Source organism: Dipodomys merriami, unplaced genomic scaffold (assembly GCF_024711535.1).
Source record: "Dipodomys merriami isolate MVZ:Mamm:240054 unplaced genomic scaffold, mDipMer1.0.p SCAF_137, whole genome shotgun sequence".
Classification (NCBI taxonomy): domain Eukaryota; kingdom Metazoa; phylum Chordata; class Mammalia; order Rodentia; family Heteromyidae; genus Dipodomys; species Dipodomys merriami.
The window spans coordinates 2,293,081-2,314,845 of NW_027202682.1; the positions used below are offsets into that span (position 1 = coordinate 2,293,081).

General features: G+C 42.8%; 1 protein-coding gene across 8 annotated transcripts in view; it reads left to right on the plus strand.

Annotated features, from left to right (window-relative positions):
• Positions 1-21,765, plus strand: part of LOC138825454 (ATP-binding cassette sub-family A member 17-like) — a 64,968-nt gene that overhangs the window by 26,303 nt on the left and 16,900 nt on the right. For all 8 annotated transcript variants that reach the window (XR_011371403.1, XM_070020039.1, XM_070020040.1 and 5 more), the window contains 6 exons: positions 5,536-5,690; positions 11,479-11,634; positions 11,805-12,015; positions 13,702-13,852; positions 16,895-16,993; positions 20,110-20,272. Coding sequence is in view for 7 of the 8 variants with exons in the window: in XM_070020039.1 (XP_069876140.1) it covers positions 5,536-5,690; positions 11,479-11,634; positions 11,805-12,015; positions 13,702-13,852; positions 16,895-16,993; positions 20,110-20,272 (935 nt within the window). In the remaining variant the exon portion in view is untranslated. The remainder of the gene's footprint in view (positions 1-5,535; positions 5,691-11,478; positions 11,635-11,804; positions 12,016-13,701; positions 13,853-16,894; positions 16,994-20,109; positions 20,273-21,765) is intronic.

Sequence of the window (21,765 nt, forward strand, 5' to 3'; positions counted from 1 at the left end):
CATTAGCAAACCTAAATTTGGGGTTTCATTTCTCCTGATAGACCTTATTGATACTTTAACGAAACACCATTTGTTGTTTATTTTTACTGTCTATTTAACATCTGATTACTCAGTATACCCCGTGCCAGGAAAAGGATATCTTTGCCTCTCTCAGTCAATCTGCAGAACTCAGTGTCATTCACTATGAGAAGATATTAACAGTAACTAGAAGTTTCTTTCCAGATAAAACTTTCTTATGATTGCTAGGCATTGCTAATCTTTCAAAAAAATTGTCCATAAATGTCTGTAACTTTTGATTGCCCCAGGAATTAGAATAATGCTTGTGAATTATTTGAAAATGATTCTAGTTTCAGAATAATTTTATGTCTAAAGTAATTTTATGCCTAATTTTTTGCATCTAATCAACTAAAATATTATTCTGTAAATTTGAAAACTAATATAAGAGGCATTATATATATATATATATATATATTTTTTTTTTGGTTGGTTGTGGGCTTGAACTCTGGGCTTAGGTGCTGTCCCTGTGCTCTTCAGCTCAAGGCAAGCTCTCTACCACTTGAGCCACAGCACCGCTTCCAGTTTTTTATGGTTTATTGGAGATAAGAGTCTCACAGACTTTGCTGCCTGGGCTGGCTTTGAACTGCGATCCTCAGATCTCAGCCTCCTGAGTAGCTAGGATTACAGGCGTGAGCCACTGACGCCTGGCTAAGGCATATATTTATTAAAAGCTTCACAATTATAAAGTTCTGAACAAATCAGTGAGATGCATTTTCTTTTTTTTCTTTTTTTTTTTTTCCCTTGGCCAGCATTTCCTTTTTTTTTTTTTTTTTTTTTTTTATTGTAAAGATACTATACAGAGGGTTACAGTTACATGAGTGAGGTAATGAGTACACTTCCACTTCCTCTTGAACATTGTTACCCCCTCCATTGTTTTCCCCCTACCATCCCCTCCCTCCCTCCCTTCCCCAAGGTTCTTTTTTTTTTTTTTTTTGATTGTGATTAAGTGATTACTTAATTTCCAGAAATTCACAGTATTGTGGAATAATGATGCTCATTTAAAGTCACAAGTTCATTCTAACTTTCCTGGAGCAAATTGTCTATCACAGTCTGTAATATATAACGGTGCTCATATGTTATATACCATATATGTGATCAGCAGCATGGGGATATTTAGTAGTGGTTCAACCAGATGAGTGGGAGTTCTTTGTTTCTTAAGTCCTGTTAGTTTTGTCATATCACCTAACATTTTGGATTCATCATCCACTTATCAGGGAGACCATGTACTGTTTGTCTCTTCGTTCTTGGCTTACCTCGCTCAACATGATTCCTTCTAGCTCCATCCATTTCCCTGCAAATGCCATTATTTTGTCATTTCTAATGGCTGCATAATATTCCATTGTGTATAGATACCACAATTTTTGGATCCATTCATCTGTGGTGGGGCATCTAGGTTGTTTCCATATCCTAGCTATTGCGAACAGTGCTGCAATAAACATGGAGGTGCACGTGTCCTTGTATATTGGTTCCTGTTGTTCAGGGTAGATGCCTAGAAGTGGTATGACTGGGTCGTAAGGGAGGTCAATCTTTAGCTTTCTAAGGACCCTCCAGACTGCTTTCCAAAGTGGTTGTATGAGTGTACATTCCCACCAGCAGTGTAATAGCGTTCCTCGTTCTCCACATCCCCTCCAGCATTTGTCGTTGGCTGATTTGTGGATGTGGGACATTCTGACTGGGGTAAGGTGGTATCTCAGGGTTGTCTTTATTTGCATTTCCTTCACCACCAGGGATGATGAACATTTCCTCATGTGTTTCTTTGCCATTTTTATTTCTTCATTTGAGAAGTCCCTCTTTAGTTCCCTTGCCCATTTAGTAATTGGTTTGTTGGGTTTGGGAGGGATTAGTTTCTTGAGTTCCCTGTATATACAGGATGTTAACCCCTTGTCTGATATATTGCTGGTAAATATTTTTTCCCAATTAGTTGGTTGTCTTTCTAGCTTGGTTGCGATAGCTTTATCTGTGCAGAAGCTTTTTATTTTAAGGTAGTCCCATTTGTCGAGCCTCTCTCCAATTTGTTGTGACCCTGGGACTCTGTTCAGGAAGTTCCTTCCTGTGCCTATTAGTTCAAGTGTCAGTGAGATGCATTTTCAACCTTCAAGGAGCTCTAGAAGTCAGTCAGAGCACCACACTGTAGGAAAGCAGTCAGACTGCTGTGACTTTCCTCACAACTGCCATGTAAATGTCTTCAACCTTCTATTAAAAACGTTTAAAGAGTTTGTGCTAGTGGTTTCTACCTGCAATCACAGGCTTAAATCTGAAGGATGATAGTTTGAAGTTTTCTAGACTCCACCTTCAAAATAATCAGCAAAAACTGGGTCTTGAAGCATAGCTAAAGTGGTAGAGTGCCAGCCAAAGAAGCAAACTAAGTGGACATGAGGCCCTGAGGTCAAACCCCAGTACCACAAAAACAAAAAAGAAAACTTGAAGGGCAGCAAATAGTGACATTTTGTGGGAGGTGCTTTTGGTCAGCCTTCTGCTTGCAGAACTTTGGAAATCAACCCTCAGCCAGCGAATATTCAACGGAGGGGCTCCATGTATGTCAGGATGAAGTCTGAGTCTCATAGTATGCGGGACAGGCACACTGGTGTTTCTAGCAAAGTGGTCCTCTTTTGGGAATAGGCATTGCTTTTTTTTTTTTTTTTTGTCAGTCATAGTGCTTGAACTCTGGGCCTGGGAGCTTTCCCTCAGCTCTCCAGCAAGCCCTCTACTTGAGCCACAGCACCACTTCCGGTTTTCTGGTGGTTTATTGGAGATAAGAGTCTAATGGACTTTCCTGCCTGGGCTGGCTTTGAACCGTGATCCTCAGATATCAGCTTTCTGAGTGGCTAGGATTACAGGCGTGAGCCACCAGTGCCCAGCTGGCTTTGCTATTCATGATGGTGTGGCCAGTTAAGAGTCTTTCTCCTAATGTGTTTGTAAGGTGCTTATTGCTGAAAAGAAGGTCCAACCACAACCCCCAAGAGAAGTATCAAAGAGGCAAGTCAGATATTAGATCATAACAGTGAGGCCATAAGTATTTTTCACCCTACAAACTCCCATATTTCCTTCCCTCTTGTTTTGTTCCCAGCATTTCTCAGTCATTTGTATGTATGTGTGTTACTTCTGTGTCTCCTCAATCCTATCCTCCTCACTAAGGAATTGGTTTTGTTTACTTCTGGGTCAACAGTGTGAATAAATGACTTAATATAATTACAAGCACTGCCAAAATAAGGCAATAAATGCTATATCAGAGAAGCTTCACCACAGATTTCTACTAGCGTGACTTGGCATAGAAAACAATGTTAACTCTGTCCCAGCAAAAGTGATACCAATCAGAGGCTCATATGGGATTCATATGTGCTTGGCTGGGAAGGAAAACATGGCTACTTGTCCTGGATGTTAGACAGCAAAGGGCCTCCATACCACAGTTGTTTGTAGAAAGGTCCCGAAGTTTGTAATGTCTTAGACTCCCTTTTCTCTGTCCAGCAAAATATGTGGCTATTTGGGTTTTCTATTAATTCTTCTGTTATTATAAGTTTACGTGAAGATTTGTTAAAGTTAGGATAGAATAACACCACCTTTTAATCTTTTGTCCCCAAAATAATCATAAATGTTTTATTAAACACAGAGTAGAAGATTTAAAAACCCAATCAGTGGGGGGTTTTTGGGGGGCGGGGTCAGTCATGGGGCCTGAACTATGTGCCTGGACGCTGTCCCTCAGCACTTCAGCTTAAGGCAAGCACTCTACCACTTGAGGCACAGCACCACTTCCAGCTTTTTCTGCTTATGTGGGGCTGAGGAATCAAACCCAGGGCCTCATGCATGTAAGGCAAGCACTCTACCACTAAGCCACCTTCCCAGCTCAGTAATTTGATAGTATTCATAAAATATTTTTTTCTATCTTTTTTTTTCCTGTCTTTTGATATACCAAATCCACTTAAAAATATATTGAGTAGGGCTGGAAAGGTGGCTCAGTGGTAGAGTGCTTGCCTTGCATGCAGGAGGCCCTGGATTCAATTCCTCAGCACCACATAAGCAGAAAAAGCCGGAAGTGGCGTTGTAGCTCAAGTGGTAGAGTGCTAGCCTTGAGCTGAAGAGCTGAAGGACAGCACCCAGGCCCAGAGTTCAGGCCCCATGACCAAACAACAACAACAAATATATATATATATATATATATATATATATATATGTATATATATATTGAGTATAAGCCGGACGCTGGTGGCTCACAGCTGTAATCCTAGCTACTCAGGAGGCTGAGATCTGAGGATCATGGTTCAAAGACAGCCCGGGCAGGAAAGTCCATGAGACTCTTATCTCCAATAAACCACTAGAAAATCGGAAGTGGCACTGTGGCTCAAGTGGTAGAGCACTCGCCTTGAGCTGAAGAGCGCAGGGACAGCACCCAAGCCCAGAGTTCAAGCCCCAGGACCGGACCCAAAAAAACCCTCAAATTTATATACGTTCACTTTTTTTTTGGGGTCTGGTCCTGAGGCTTGAATCAGAGCCTGGGTACTGTCCCTAAGCTTTTTTGTTCGAAGCTAGCACTCTTACCACTTGAGCAACAACACCACTTCTGTCTTTTTGGTGCTTAATTAAACAGTTTCACTGAGTTTCCTGTCCTGACTGGCTTTGAACTGTGATCTTCAGATCTCAGCCTCCTGAATAGCTAGGATTACAGGCCTGAACCACTGACACCTAGTTTGTTTTCTTTATTATTCTCTTTTCTCTTTTTCCAACTTTATTTTTTTGCAAAAAAGACATTGCCTTTTTCTTTTTTCCTTTTTTTTTGGGGGGGGGGGTCCGGTCGTGGGGCCTAACTCTGGGCCTGGGCGCTGTCCCTCAGTTCTTCAGCTCAAGGCTAGCGCTCTACCACTTGAGCCACAGCGCCACTTCTGGTTTTTGTTTTTTGCTTATGTGGTGCTGAGGAATCGAACCCAGGGCCTCAGGCATGCAAAGCAAGCACTCTACCACTGAGCCACCTTCCCAGCCCGACATTGCCTTTTTCATCCTAATGAGAATAAAGACAGAGATACTATGCTATTAGGCAGCCTTTAGGGTTTTACAGGCATATATGTGGCAGTGAATGCATTCATTGAACATATATTTATTGGGAATCAAAGATAAAATTGTAAACTTTGCCTTTGAGGATCTCAATTCAAGACTTGTATTCCCAAAATACTTTTTTCCCTCACCACATTACTAAAGTGATGTTAATTTGTTTTAGAGTTGCATATGTTTTAGTTACTTAACCAGATTGAAACTGCTTAAAAGCAGAAATGGTACTTCCTATCTCTAACCATCCCCACACATCCTCGTACACTAGTTCACAGAACATATATTTCTTGAATGCAACTAATTGGCTGACAGTGGCAAAGAAATAGAATAAGGACTTGTTGGAGAATGAGTAAACAAAGGGGCGTAGAGTCATTAGGCCTTGGTACTATTGAATCCTCTGACTGAAGGTGACTTTAGGATGTTTCTTCTACTCGGTTCTAGGCCTTACTGTCCCTTCAAGTGGACAAGCATATATCAATGGATATGACATTTCAACCGACATGGTTCAAATTCGGAAGAGCATGGGCTGGTGTCCCCAGAAAGATATCTTATTTGAAAACTTTACAGTAGCAGAACAGCTTTCTTTCTATGCTCAGGTAAATTGGTAGGTAACGGAGATCTGTTTCCTCTGTGTCCTTCTTTGGGATAGTAAAGCTGCAGCTCTCTGACTCATTTTGGGGAGGATCTTTTAAAGGAACACTCAAATGTTTTCCACTGTCAACACTTGTGACACATTTGATGTAAGACTATTGAGAGCCGGGCGCTGGTGGCTCACACCTGTAATCCTAGCTACTCAGGAGGCTGAGATCTGAGGATCGCAGTTCAAAGCCAGCCCGGGCAGGAAAGACTGTGAGACTCCTATCTCCAATAAACCACCAGAAAACCGGAAGTGGCGCTGTAGCTCAAGTGGTAGAGCACTCGCCTTGAGATGAAGAGCTGAGGGACAGCGCCCAGGCCCAGAGTTCAAGTCCCACAACCGACAAAAAAAAAAAAGACTATTGAGAGTAGAAAGGAAGGCAGATTCTCCAACACCAATCCAGTTATCCTATAATTCAGTTCTGATACTACCTGTACTCCCTGCCCAAGTCAAAGGTTCAATCCCACAAGACTCTCTCCCACTTCAGAAGCCAATTATAAGTTTCTTTCTTTTTTTTCTTTTCTTTTTTTTTTTTTTTTTGGGGGGGGGTTCTGGTCGTGGGACCTGAACTCTGGGCCTGGGCGCTGTCCCTCAGCTCTTCAGCTCAAGGCTAGCGCTCTACCACTTGAGCCACAGCACCTCTTCCAGCTTTTTTTCTTTTTGCTTATGTGGTGCTGAGGAATCAAACCCAGGGTCTCATGCATGCAAGGCAAGCGCTCTACCACTGAGCCACCTTCCCAGCCCCCCCATTATAAGTTTCAAGTTGTCACTTGTACTTCTGATCAACTGACTACCAATTGAGGATTCTTTTTTTGTTGTTGTTGTTGTTTTTTTTGTTTTTGTCGGTCGTGGGGCTTGAACTCTGGGCCTGGGCTCTGTCCCTCAGCTCTTCAGCTCAAGGCAAGCGCTCTACCACTTGAGCTACAGCGCCACTTCCGGTTTTCTGGTGGTTTATTGGAGATAGGAGTCTCACGGTCTCTCCTGCCCGGGCTGGCTTTGAACCGCGATCCTCAGATCTCAGCCTCCTGAGTAGCTAGGATTACAGGCGTGAGCCACCAGCGCCCGGCTCAATTGAGGATTCTTATAGCCTTCCTCTCAGGTTCAGTAATCTTCTGCAATTGTTCATAAACTCAGAGCAACAAACATACTTGCATTGAGTAGTTTATTGTAAAGGAGGCAGATGAACACTCAGATGAAGAAGGTCATAGAGCAAGGTATGTGGGTACTAACCAGCCATGCTCTCTCCTAGTACAACATTGTCTTCCAAACCCAGATGTCCCACACCCATAGTTCAGTGGTTTTATGCAAACTATATTATTTAGGCATGATGAATTATTGGTACAGTCTCCTGCCTTTCCCTCCTCCCTAGAGGAGGAGGAGTGGGGCTAAAAGTTGCAAGGTTCTAGTCATGGTTTAGTCTTTCTGATGACCAGCTCCATCTTGACACTGTCTAGGAGCCTTCCACAGATCACTTCATTAGAACAAAAGGCATTTCTATCAGGAAATTCCAAGGTATTTAAGAACTCAAAAATCAGTACACAAAAGGGGTAGAGATGTAGATAGATGGAAGAGCACCTGCCTGGCCAGTATGAGACTTCAAACCCTAGTCTCACACATCCCCTTAAAAAACAAAAAACAAATTTGTGCTGGGTGTGGTGGCATATTTAAATGTGTTTTCCATACAAGCCAAAATAATTAAATTTGATGGCCCTGACATCAGCAGTTTACTCAATAAATCTAGGTTGATGAATATTTAGTAGAAATAGTGATGGATAACTATCCTTATGAAGGGATATATTAGCCCAAACTGTTCCAGGTCTCTCTCTTTTTTTTTTTTTTTTTTTTTGTGAACATACTGTACAGAGGGGTTACAATTACATGGGCAAGATAATGAGTACATTTCTTATCAAGCATTACAGCCTCCTCCTTTGTTTACCCTTCACATCCCTTCCCAGCCTCCCCCCGCCCCCCCCTACCCAATTCTCCCCCCCTCTCCCCCCCTTCCAGGTCACTAGTCTAACAAGCTCCTATTTTATGTCACTAAGTTCAGAGCAGAAATCTAGCCTTAGATCGCCACCCACTGTCAAACCACAAGTAACTACAGGTTCAAATAAGATTGCCAGGGGCTGGGAAGGTGGCTCAGTGGTAGAGTGCTTGCCTTGCATGCATGAGACCCTGGGTTGATTCCTCAGCACCACATAAGCAGAAAAAATCGGAAGTGGCGCTGTGAAAAGTGGTAGAGAGCTAGCCTTGAGCTGAAGAGCTGAGGAACAGCACCCAGGCCCAGAGTTCAGGCCCCACAACCAACCAAAAAATAATAATAAGATTGCCAAACTGGTCTGGGAAAGATAGTATGTTTAAGTTACAGTTCATTTTCGTCAAGTTCTCTATAAGATCATACAGTCTCCGTGGGAAATAGTTGTATTCTTTTTATCAACCTGGATGATTCTTTTCCCTACCTACTTCCCTACTTTCCCTTCTTATAAGGAAAAATTTTAGATTTACTGTTAATTATGATGGGGCCTGTGTGCTTTTCATATTTGCTCTTTTTTGTTGGTCCTAGGGCTTGAACTCAGGGTTTGGGCACTGAACCTGAGCTTTTTTAGCTACCTCTTGAGCCACAACTCTAGTTCTGTTTTTTTGGTTCATTGAAGATATAGTCTCATGGACTTTCTTGTACTGACTGGCATCAAACCACATTCCTCAGATCTCAGCCTCCTGAGTAGCTAGGATTATAGGCATCAGTCACCAATGCCCAATTCATCTGTGCTCTTTACATGCTGAAGAGGTTTCTTTCCATTCAAAAAAAAAAAAACACTATTTTTTAAATCACCAAAGGTTGTTGGATTTTGTTTTTTTGTTGTTGTTGTTTTTTGTTTTTGGTTTTTTTTTTTTTGGTCCGGTCGTGGGGCCTGAACTCTGGGCCTGGGCGCTGTTCCTCAGCTCTTCAGCTCAAGGCTAGCGCTCTTCCACTTGAGCCACAGCACCACTTCCGGCTTTTTTCTTTTTGCTTATGTGGTGCTGAAGAATCGAACCCAGGGCCTCAGGCATGCAAGGCAAGCACTCTACCACTGAGCCACCTTCCCAGCCCCTGTTTTCTGTTTTTTTGTGTGTGTGTTTTTTGGTTTTGATTTGTTTTTGTCAGTTGTGGGGCTTGAACTCTGGGCTTGGGCGTTGTCCCTCAGCTCTTCAGCTCAAGGTGAGCGCTCTACCACTTGAGCCACAGCACCACTTCCAGTTTTCTAGTGATTTATTGGAAATAAGAGTCTCACGGACTTTCCTGCCCAGGCTGGCTTTGAACTGTGATCCTCAGATCTCAGCCTCCTGAGTAGCTAGGATTACAGACATGAACCACCGGCGCCCTGCAGATTGTTGGATTTTTTGGGGGAGGGGAGATTCCGGTCGTGGGGCCTAAACTCTGGGCCTGGGCACTGTCCCTCAGCTCTTCAGCTCAAGGCTAGTGCTCTACCACTTGAGCCACAGCACCACTTCCGGCTTTTTTCTTTTTGCTTATGTGGTGCTGAGGAATTGAACCCAGGGCCTCATGCATGCAAGGCAAGTGCTCTACCACTGAGCCACCTTCCCAGCCCCAGGTTGTTGGATTTGACAAATGCATTTCTGTCTTCTGAGATTATCTTGGGTTTTTTTGTTTTGTCGGTTGTGGGGCCTGAACTCTGGGCCTGGGTGCTGTCTCTCAGCTCTTCAGATCAAAGCTAGCACTCTACCAGTTGGACCATAGCACCACTTCTGGCTTTTTCTGCTTATGTGGTGCTGAGGAATTGAACCCAGGACCTCATGCATTCAAGGCAGGCACTCTACCACCGAGCCATCTTCCCAGCCCTATCATGTGGTTTTTGTCTGTTACTATGTTGTGTACTGCAGTGCAATTTGATGCTAATAATGAAGTTAGCACAGAATTCATATCTTTTTTTGTCGGTCATGGAGCTTGTACGCTGGGCCTGGGCGCTGTCCCTCAGCTGTTCAGATCAAGGTGAGCACTCTCACTAGTTGAGCCACAGTGCCAGTTCCAGCTTTTTCTGCTTATGTGGTACTAAGGAATCAAACCTAGGGCCTCATGTATACAAGGCAAACACTCTACCACTGAGCCACCTTCCCAGCCCCAAGAATTCATATCTTAAAAAAGTAATTGTGGCTGGATGCCTGTGGCTTATGCCTGTAATCCTAGCTACTCAGGAGGCTGAGATCTGAGGATCACAGTTTGAAGCCAGCCCAGGAAAAGAAACTCTGTGAGACTCTTATTTCCAATAAACTCCTCAAAAAAGCCAAAGTGGTGCCTGTGGCTCAAGTGGTATAGAGCTCCCCTTGAGCAAAAAGAATCTCAGGGACAACGCCTAGGTCCAGAGTTCAAGCCCCAGGACCAAAAACAAAAAAAAAGGAAAGAAAGAAAGAAAGGAATTGTGTCTACTCAAGAAACCTTCCAACAGTCTTCTGGTAAGATGGTTGTAAATTTGGAAGTCCCACTACATAATTGGGATGACTGTCAGAATTCACAAATTCACTGGGATGAGTGACAGAACCTAGGAAAGCGTTGCACTTATGATTACTTTATTATTGAGGTACCCCTGGAGTCTAGCCAAAAGAAGAAACATATGGTATAAGTGTAGGCTGGGAGAATCTTGTTTTTTTTTTTTTTTTTTTTTATGTCAGTCATGAGGCTTGAACTCAGCCTGGACACTGTCCCTCAGCTCTTCAGCTCAAGGCAAGCACTCTACCCACTTGAGCTACAGTACTACTTCCGGTTTTCTGGTGGTTTATTGGAGATAAGAGTTTCACAGACTTTGATCCTCAGATCTCAGCCTCCTGAGTAGCTAGGATTACAGGCATGAGCTACCAGCGCCTGGCTTGGGCTGGGAGAGTCTTGAGCACGGCGCTGGTCCTGAGACTGTTTCACCTTCATGGCAAATGGATGCTGACCAGGTTGCACATCTGAGCTCAAAGTAGTTAGTTTTTATTAGCATTTTATTACATAGATGGGAATGATTAAATCATTGGTCATGTAAATGAACTAAAAATCCAACCTTCCTCCCATCCCAAAGTACTGAGAGTCTGAGGGTGTATGACTCAAAGCTCAGGCCCTTTAATTACACAGTTGACCTTCCTGGTCTGATCAGCTCCCATCCTGAGTTACTGCCTTAGCATAATTCAAGCATGACCTGAGTAGCCACCGCATGTAACAGACAGTCCTAGCATTGGACATTCCAAGGCTTTAGGAAGGTCTTTCCAGAAACCAAGGACAAGATGGGCTGGGAAGGTGGCTCAGTGGTAGAGCACTTGCCTTGCATGCCTGAGGCCCTAGGTTCAATTCCTCAGCACCACATAAACAAAAAGAAAAAAGCCGGAAGTGGCGCTGTGGCTCAAGTGGTATAGCACTAGCTTTGAGCTGAAGAGCTGAGGGACAGCGCTCAGGCCCAGAGTTCAGGCCCCATGACCAGACCCCCCTCCCCCCAAAAGAAAAAGAAAAGAAACCAAGGACAAGAGCCAGACAAATTATTTCATTTTTTTGTATGTTGAACCACTGGTATTCCTAGAATAAATGCCACTTCATGATGCATTACTGTCTTAACATGCCGCCATATTTAATTTTACTGTCATACACTTACTTACATAGTTCAACATGAAAAAGTCTATCACTTTCCTTGAAAATAGTTCCTTGTATAGTTTCCCTGGCTGCCTGTTCCTCCTAGATAAACAGCCTCATCTTCCCACCCCATCCTCCACCATTGCAGCTGAAAGGCCTGTCACCTAAGAGGTGTTCTGAAGAAGTGAAGCACATGCTATACGCCCTCAGTATGGAGGACAAGCGGAGTTCGCCATGCAAGTACCTGAGTGGAGGAATGAAGCGCAAGCTCTCCATCGGCATTGCCCTCATAGCGGGTTCCAAGGTACGGGGCGGCTGCACCCCACCTCCTGATGAGGCCGGGCCAGGTTCCCCACACACAGTGAACACGTATCTGGGCACTAGAACTCAAGGTAGCTTAGCAGATCCCCAGCACAGCCAGCCCCGGTCTGGAAAGCGCTCTGCCATTGTCACAACTTTGCCTCTGCCATCCAGTTGTTGATTCTGGACGAGCCCACCTCGGGCATGGACGCCATCTCCAGGAGGGCCATCTGGGACCTTCTTCAGCAGCAGAAGAGTGACCGCACCATCCTGCTGACCACGCACTTCATGGACGAGGCTGACCTGCTGGGGGACCGCATCGCCATCATGGCGGATGGGGAGCTGCAGTGCTGTGGGTCGTCTCTGTTCCTCAAGCAGAAATATGGTGAGTGGCGGGCAGCAGGCGGGCAGATGGACCTCCGTCTTGTGACAGGGCCAGCACTGCTGCCTGCTGTGCTGAGGGGCACTGCCCACCGTTAGCCTTTGTGAAGGGCCCTGACGGGTGGGAAGTGACCTCCTCTCAACTTCCCATCTACTCACCCCAGAGGAGGAACCTATAACAGGAATAAGGAGGAAATTAAGTAGCCTCCATCCAGGCCTCTTGCTAACCTTGCTCTCCCAGCCATGAATGGCTGTCCTCTGCTCCTCAGGTCACTACCTGGTTGCCCTTACATAGATGTCATATTCTCAGTGACAGCCTTCCTTCTTCATTGTGTTTAAAATTATATATTTCCAATATTAACTGTCCTCATTTATTTTTGCTTGTTTATTGTCTTTTTTTTTTGTCCTGGGGCTTGAACTCAGAGCCTGGGTGCTGTCCCTGGGTTCTCTACCATTTTCAGCCACAGTACCACTTCCAATTTTCTGGTAGTCAGTTGGGAGATAGGAGTCTCATGGCCTTTCCTGCCTGGGCTGGCTTTGGACTGCAATCCTCAGATCTCAGCCTCCTGAGATTAGGATTATAGGCATGAGCCACCAGTGCCTGATTTGTCTCCTACTTGTTCAGTGAAAGCCCCATGTGAATGATTATTAGAACAGTGCCTGCCATGTCTTATGGCTTCAAAAAATGTTAGTTGATGGGGCTGGGAAGGTGGCTCAGTGGTAGAGTGCTTGTCTTGCACGCATGAGGCTCTGGGTTCGATTCCTTAGCGTCACATAAACAGAAAAAACCAGTAGTGACACTGTGGCTCAAGTGCTAGAGCGCTAGCCTTGATCTGAAGAGCTGAGGGACAGAGCCCAGGCCTAGAGTTCAGGCCCCACCACTGATAGAAAAAAAAAAAAAGTTAGGGACTGGGAAGGTGGCTCAGTGGTAGAGCGCTTGCCTTGCATGCATGAGGCCCTGGGTTCGATTCCCCAGCACCACATAAGCAAAAAGCAAAAGCCAGAAGTGGTGCTGTGGCTCAAGTGGTAGAGCGCTAGCCTTGAGCTGAAGAGCTGAGGGACAGTGCCCAGGCCCAGAGTTCAGGCCCCACGACCGGACCCCCCAAAAAAAAATATTCAGGAAAAAAGTTAGTCAAATGACTCCCTCTTCCTATATGATAGAAAAAATTATTACTGATTTCTGAAAAAAAAAGGTTCAAATGCTACAAGGTATATTTCCTCAAAACCATGGGCTTTTTGTTTTGCTTTTTTTTCTTCTTGAGTTTCTGAGGATGAACTCAGAGCTTCATATATGGTAGGCAAGCACTATGCTAATGAACTGTATCTCTAACCCTGTGGTATAATTTTTATATAATATCTTTGGTCTTAATTTTCAAGGCATCTGCTTACTAAGTCTTCACTTCCTCAAGTTAGTTATCATTTAATGGGAGTGTTGCCTTAACATCACCTCCATGTGCCAGCATTGCTAACCTTGCCACAGTCACCTTCCAATTCCAGAGCAGAGGAAGACTACTAAATAGAATTTCAGAGCTCCCAAGGCCAGTTCATTATGGTTAAAACTTGATCGCATAGGGCTGTTCAGCTTCTTTCCCCAAGCACAGTCCCATTGTAAGCTGCAGAAAACTAAATATGGTCCAAGAAGAAAAGTATAGAGTAAAATGGTTTTATGGTCTTTTACGTGGTATTTCAGGTGCAGGCTACTATATGACTTTACTGAAAACACCTTTCTGTGACACACAGAAGCTCTGTCGTCTTATCTATCATCACATACCAAATGCAGTCTTGGAGTCTGATGTTGCAGAAGAATTAATATTTTTACTTCCTAAAGAGAGCACACACAGGTATGGATTGAGAGGTTAGCACAGTATATGCTGGCCACAGAAATAATGTCCTTCACGTGTGCCCACAGGCAAAAGACACATGACCCTAAGCCTCAGCCCATTAGAGAATCAGCACAGACTTAGGATCTCAATTCTGGAACATGTTTAAGTGCCAGTGAGACTTCTCAAGTGTGGGATTTGGATTTGACTCTTTGGGTATTGTTCTTTTTATTTGAAGATCTGAAACTAAAGAGAGAATTATCTGATCCACATATATCCAGTTCATTAGAGATGAAATGATGACATGGGTAGGATCATCACAATATTTCTGAATATTTCTATTCAGAATTGAACAAATAAGAGGTACATAAAAGGTACATAACCTTGTTGTTAATATTTAGCCATTCTGCCGGGCGCTGGTGGCTCACGCCTGTAATCCTGGCTACTCAGGAGGCTGAGATCTGAGGATCTCGGTTCAAAGCCAGCCCGGGCAGGAGAGACCGTGAGACTCCTATCTCCAATAAACCACCAGAAAACCGGAAGTGGCGCTGTAGCTCAAGTGGTAGAGCGCTTGCCTTGAGCTGAAGAGCTGAGGGACAGCGCCCAGGCCCAGAGTTCAAGCCCCACGACCGACAAAAAAAACAAAACAAAAAAAAAAAAAAAAACATATATATATATATATATATATATATATATATATATATATATATATATATATATATTTAGCCGTTCTGAATTCTAGGAGTTATCAATTTCCGCTTTTTTTAGGGTCAGGAAATGTATATTAATTGAGACAAGACACTCTTCTGCTTCTTCTTTTCTTTTTTTTTTGGTCGTGGGGCCTGAACTCTGAGCCTGGGTGCTGTCCCTTGGCTCTTCAGCTTAAGGCTAGCATTCTACCATGAGCCACAGCACCACTTCTGGCTTTTTCTGTTTATGTGGTGCTAAGGAATCGAACCAGGGCCTCATGCATACAAGGCAAGCATTCTACCACTGAGCCACCTTCCCAGCCCCAACTGTTCTGCTTCTTAAGAGTGATTTTGATCAGGTCTTGACTTCACTCACTGGCTATTGACTTTGCCTCATATATATTATATATACACATACATTTCCTTTTTTTCATAAAAACTGATTACTTGTATCTTTCCTGCCTATAGGAGATAGACCAGAGACCATTTTTAAAATTTTGTCCAATACCATGTAGATTTCCTAAAACCAGGTCATGAAATGAACTTTGCTAGACTAAAATTATATTCACAGTCTTCAAATCCACTTCCTCTCAGCTGGGAACGAGGCTCAAGTGGAAGAGCACCTGCATGATGAGTTCTAGTGTCTGAGTTCAAACCCCAGTACTACCACAAGAAACACACACACACACACACACACACACACACACACACGCACACACGCACGCACGCATGCACAGGCCCTTGTATACCTTGGGCTAAGAGCCATGATAATGTAACACAGTGCCTGCCTGAATTTTAGAATCCTTTGTCCAGATGATTGAGGCTAAGCAGTGTGTACCTCTGAAATGTATCAACTAGCTCTCAGCAAAGGGCTTCAGAGCTGGAGAGTGAAACCATTCTTTATTCTGAAGCAATATTTCATTGTCATTACTTTGGCTTTCATTTTGCCCCTGAGAATTCCAAGACCTTTTACTGGAAAGACTGTCACAGTGCCTCTGTATTTTCTTTAATTTTTGTTAAGCATTTGATTGTTTCATTTTTTCATTTTTGTTTTGTCATGTGCAGTTAACACTTGAAACATTATAACTGGACATACCCGTAGGAATTTACCCACAAGTTCATTAAATACTCTTTCAATCTTTTGTTACAGCAACTGAAACTGTGGCCACATATATTTCTGATGACATGAAAAATTAAAGAATTTTCTCACTGTTCTTCCAGCCTCTGTCTAGAATTCTCCTGCCTTCTATCTGTTCCCAGAGCCATATTGCACATTCTAGTTCTTTTTATTTTGTTACAGTGCTTCTGGGATCAAATTTTGTTTCAGTTGTATATTACCAAATAACAAATTACCTCAACATTTGCTGGCTTAAAATGACAACCATTTTATTGCCTCTCATAGTTGTATAGCCTGACTGGACTCAGCCGGACAGTTTTTATAATGACTGAGACTAAAGTTGTCCAGGGCCTAGAATGAACTAGATGGAATGATCCTTCTCCCAGGGGATAACGGTACTGCCTGTCTGTCACTTGGGTGCTCCTGGGCTGCTGACAGTGGCGCTCAGAACTCCTGCACATGGCGCCTCTCAAGGCTGCATGCACTTCTTACAGCAAGGTAGGAAAGGTCCAAGCAGGGGGATCTTAAGAGTGCCTATTCAAAAGGGGAGAAAACTAAAAACAGCCCCTCTGCTTAAGGCCTGGGCTCAGAAATACCAAAACATCACTCCCATCACATTCTCTTGCTCAGAGTAGTTAAAGGGAGAGGAAAATAAGCACTACGTCTTGATGAAGAGTGAGGACTGGCATGCACAGTGTGGGGAGGAGACTTGGAATTTTTAGGTCACAAGAAGAGACGGTGAGTCCATATGTCATAAAGAGTTACGCTCTTTATGTGTATATGCCTCATCACAGAGCTTGAAAATACCTAGACAAATGTCGACAAAAATAAATGCAGTCAATTTTCGACTTTTGATCTCTAGAACATGTAAAAGGGCTAAGAACACTCTCCTGGCATTTAGAAAGCACTTCAAAATACAACTACTTAAAGATAATTTTAAAAAAGGAAAATAAAAGAGAGAGAAAGCACTTAAAAATAGTATCATTGTTTTTCTCTATTCAAAAGGAAAAAATTGATTATTAATGATTTTGCATCTACATGATGTGCTAGATGTTTTAGGCATATACCTACAGGAACCATCCAAAAGAATTTCTGTTACCCTCATTCAAGTTCTTGTGCTCTAGTTCTAAAAGTAAAGTTGAGATTTGAACAGAAATCTTGACCACACGGCCCATGCCTTTTCCTCTGTAGAGAAGTATGGGTGGTAAAGGATTCACCTGCAGACTTTCAGAAATGGAACTGTCCTTTCCTTTTTAGGTTTGAATCTCTATTTGCTGACCTGGAACTGAACCAGTCAGAGCTGGCAATCTCCAGCTTTGCAGCCTCTGTCACCACCATGGAGGAAGTGTTCATTCGGTAGGCTCCAGCCTATCAGTGTTGGAAGGGAGGCTAAAGGTCATGTATCTAAACATGGCCCATGGGGCTGGGAAGGTGGCTCAGTGGTAGAGTGCTTGTCTTCCACGCATGAGGCCCTGGGTTCAATTCCTTAGCACTACATAAACAGAAAAAGCTAGAAGTGGTTCTGTGGCTCAAGTGGTAGAGCGCTAGCCTTGAGCTGAAGAGCTGAGGGACAGCGCCCAGGCCCAGAGTTCAAGCCCCACAACTGGCAAAAAAAAAAAATAAACATGGCCCAATGATTAATCTTTTCACTAACACCCTCACTGAATGGCTGTCCAGCACGGATTGGTACTTCCAATATTGGGGATATTAGATAAGGGAGTTTATGTTAAACATAATACTCAGCAAGCCTAATTTTAGAGAATACATTTTTTTAAAAGCATTATATCATTTGAGATGTTTTTGCTTTCAAGTATCAAATAAACAATAGAAGAATTTGTTACTTCATTTAAAAAGAATTCCTAAGCCAGATAATAGTGGCTCATGCCTTTAATTCTAGCTACTCCAGGTCTCAGGGGAGACTTGGAAGAAATCAATTTGAATCCAACCCAGGCAAATATAGTCTATGAGACTATATTTTCAGTTAACCTGCAAAGTATTAGACTGGAGGCATGGCCCAAAAGGCAGAGTGCTGCCGGGCACTGGTGGCTCACGCCTCTAATCCTAGCTACTTAGGAGGCTGAGATCTGAGGATCGCAGTTCAAAGCCAGCTTAGGCAGGAAACTCCATGAGACTCTTATCTCCAATAAATCAGTAAAAAACCCAAAGTGGCATTGTGGCTCAAGCTGTAGAGTGTGTAGAGCGCACGCCTTGAGCTGAAGAGCTGTGGGATAGCGCCCAAGCCCAGAGTTCAAGCCCCACGACTGACCCCAAAAAAATAAATAAATAAAAAAGGCAGAGTGCCAGCAATGAGCAAGAAAACTAAAAGACGTCATTTGGCCCAGAGTTCAATCCCAGTGCTCTGGTGCTGGCACAAAGGTAAAACAAAACAGGCAATTTAATATGAAATTCCTGAAGCAGAATGGAAGCTTGTTTCTATCTAATGTAGGCCTTGCTAGACAGCTGCACGAAACTCTAGACAGGGCTGCACCAGGCAAAAGCTTGGCAAAAGCAACAGGGGTGACTGTATGTAGTAGAGTGATACCTTTTTTTTTTTTTTTTGTCATTCGTGGGGCTTGAACTCTGGGCCTGGGCACTGTCCCTGAGCTCTTCAGCGCAAGGCTAGAACCCTACCACTTGAGCTACAGTGCCACTTCCCATTTTCTGGTGGTTTATTCAAGATAAGAGTCTCACAGACTTTGTTGCCCAGGCTGGCTTTGAACTGTGATCCTCAGATCTCAGCCTCCTGAGTAGCTAGGATGACAGGCGTGAGCCACCAGCATCTGGCAATACTTGTCTTTTAACATGAGGATCACTGATAATATATTCACATTTATACCTATCATTTGGTATTTTTTACCAGTCCTGCACATACACATGGCTTTTTCTCTACTGTTTTTGGATTTTTTTTTTCTCATCCTATTTTCAGTTATCTCCACGTACATGTTGTAAATTATGCTTTTTTATTGATTATTTCAATTATCAGCCTAGGTATTGAGATACATACACAAATATATATAACTATATAAATATATCATATATGACATGTATATACCAAAGACTCACACCAATTAAAATCTTCAGTCTATTTTTGAAAAATACAGGGCTGGGAAGGTAGCTCAGTGGTAAAGAGTGCTTGCCTTGCATGCCTGAGGCCCTGGGTTCGATTCCTTAGCACCACATAAGCAAAAAAAAGAAAAGAAAAGAAAAATACAAGGACCTTTAATTTCATTGACATGCATCCCACCATCAACAGCTTGTATATATTTTTGTATACTTAAAACATGATTATTTTTGTCTGCTAAAGAAAGTTATTTAAATTCTTATGCTCATCTGCCTCTGTTTGTTTGTTTGTTGCTCTGCTTTGTGTGTGAAGAACTATGTGCATCCCACCCTGGGAAATGAATCCAGCTGTAGCCTTGTCAATAGTTTGGCTGCAAACTCTTGAAAAATCTGGAGATACAATCACCTATCCATGCCACATCCAAATCCCTCTCCCACAGAAACTATGTGAGATAATACTTGCTGTTTTAAGCTATCAACTTTTCGAATAATCTGTGTCACAGCAATAAATAGCAAATATATAATCTTTTACATGACTGAAAATGAGCCACAATTTACTGGGCATTTTGCTGTGACAAGTTGTTAGGAGTAGGTTTTTGGCCCACCAACCATGAATGGACATATATTTCCCGGCACCTGAACACTTAACTGTCAACAATAAATACATCTTTTTGCTTAGAGCAGAGGTCAGCAAACTTCTATTTAAAGGACCAGATAGTAGGTATTTTTTAAGGATATTACACAGGTACTTATATAACCACATAGCATGTATCTATTTATATGATTCTATTCTGAGCTTAAGGCCAGACAAAATAGGCCTTAATGTCAGGCACTGGTGGCTCACACCTGTAATCTTAGCTATTCAGGAGGCTGATATCTGAGGATATCTGGGCAAGAAAGCCTATGAGACTCTTACCTCCAATTAACCATCAGAAAACTAGAAGTAGAGCTGTGGCTTAAAGTGGTAGAGTGCTAGCCTTGAACAAAAAAGCCCAAACCCTGACTTCAAGCCCTATGACCTATCCAAAAAAAAATTGGCCTTAGCGGGGCCAAAGATCACCCACTGGCCAAAGATCACCAGCCCCTGGCCTATAATCTCAGCATTACTATGTTCCTTGACGTTCAGTTTGCTTATAAAATAGATATTAAATATGTTACTTTCTTTTCATTTTCATGTGATAGCTTTTTAAGGAAAATAACAAATATGGCAATTTTTACTGGTTCTTTGAAAAAGAATTGTGAAGATCTTGTAACCCAGGATACAAATTAGATATAGCTCCTTTTACCCTCATATTCTTACCCTAACTTCTCAAAACTTTTCAAATGTTCGTTGTATTATTTAAATCTAAACAAAATGAAATGTGTTCTAATTTTGAGACTTTGTATTTGATTATGTTTTTGTTTTTGTTTAGGGTTTCTATGTTGGCAAGCTGTAGTTCACGTAGCCTAACTAAGAAGCAACATACTGTCCAACCTTACCCTCTCATTAACAGAGTTCCTATTGACAGAATTAAACATCTTCATTCAAGGATCTTCTCAATAGAGTCTGGCCTGCCAATCAAACTAAACACTGGTGTAAGCAGCATATTTTAAACATATACAAGAAAGAAAGATGTGGTTTAATTCTCAGAATTATGCTATCATTCTGTCAAGAAGTGTATGTCAACTTTCACAGAGACTCAAGAAAAAAATATTTACATTTTAGGCATAAAAGACTGGATCTGACCCAGTTGTGAGGGCACAACTGTAATTCAGTCTTCAGGCCATTGTGGCAAGAGAATAATGAGTTGCAGACTAGCCTGGGCTGCATAGCAAGACCTTTTGTCCAAAAACAATTTACACACACACACACACACACACACACACACACACACACACATCCTTATAAATGTATAAACAACATATAATATTCTTTTAATAGTAACAAAAGAATATAGATAAACATTTTATAAAGTACTCTTGACTTTAGCTATCATCAAAGTATCATGTGAAATAAGACTACTATGAGTTAGAGGTTGATTTCCATGATTCTTAACCTTGAGTCACATAGTAAAAGAAAGGGTATTATGTAGGGCGTCTTCAAGGTAGGAACAATCTAAGCACTGTCTGATCCAGCCACCTGTCTGTAACAACCATTAACAAGAGATTAGATGGCTCCACATGGCCAAGAACTACTTTTGGAGATGGTACCGGAATTTTCTTTTTTTTTTGGGGGGGGGGTCCGGTCATGGGGCCTGAACTCTGGGCCTGGGCGCTGTCCCTTAGCTCTTCAGCTCAAGGCTAGCGCTCTACCCCTTGAGCCACAGCGCCACTTCTGGCTTTTTTTATTTTTGCCTATGTGGTGCTGAGGAATCGAACCCAGGGCCTCAGGCATGCAAGGCAAGCACTCTACCACTGAGCTACCTTCCCAGCCCTCAAAAAAAATTTTTAAGTCAGATTTTTCAAGCACTGGTGGCTCATGATTATAATTCTAGCTACTCAGGAGCCTGAGATCTAAGCCAGTTCTAGGCCAGCTGGGTAGAAAACACCTTAGGAGACTCTTATCTCCAAATAATGACTCAAAAGCAGGAAATTGAGCTATGACCCAAAGTGGTAGATAGCTAGCCTTGAGCAAAAGAGCTCAGGGACAGCACCAGGCCCTCAGTTCAAGTACCACAACTGGAAAAAAAAGTCATATAGTATTTGGTAGAGACTTTCAGGTATTTGTTCATATTTTAGGTAGGAACTTAGAATGTCTTTCTCAGATCCCTTCAGGGGTTCTCAGACCAGGGACTGTACATATGAAAGTATTGCTTCCTCCCCACCCCACTCATGCAGACCCCAGAAAAGCCATGTGAGCACCTTCAGCAAGCACTCTGAGGATCCTACCCCAGGCTGACTCTAGTTGTTAGGACCTCAGGACATAACTGCACATGGTGACATTGACTGCCATCACCACCAGGGGCGTGTTTACATGCAGGCCTTATGTATTCATACAAGCCATCTGTAAGATACATGACTAGGATCGAGATACCTTGGTTAAAGAGTATCTGGGTATGAGATTATTTTCATCTAGACAATTCCTTTTC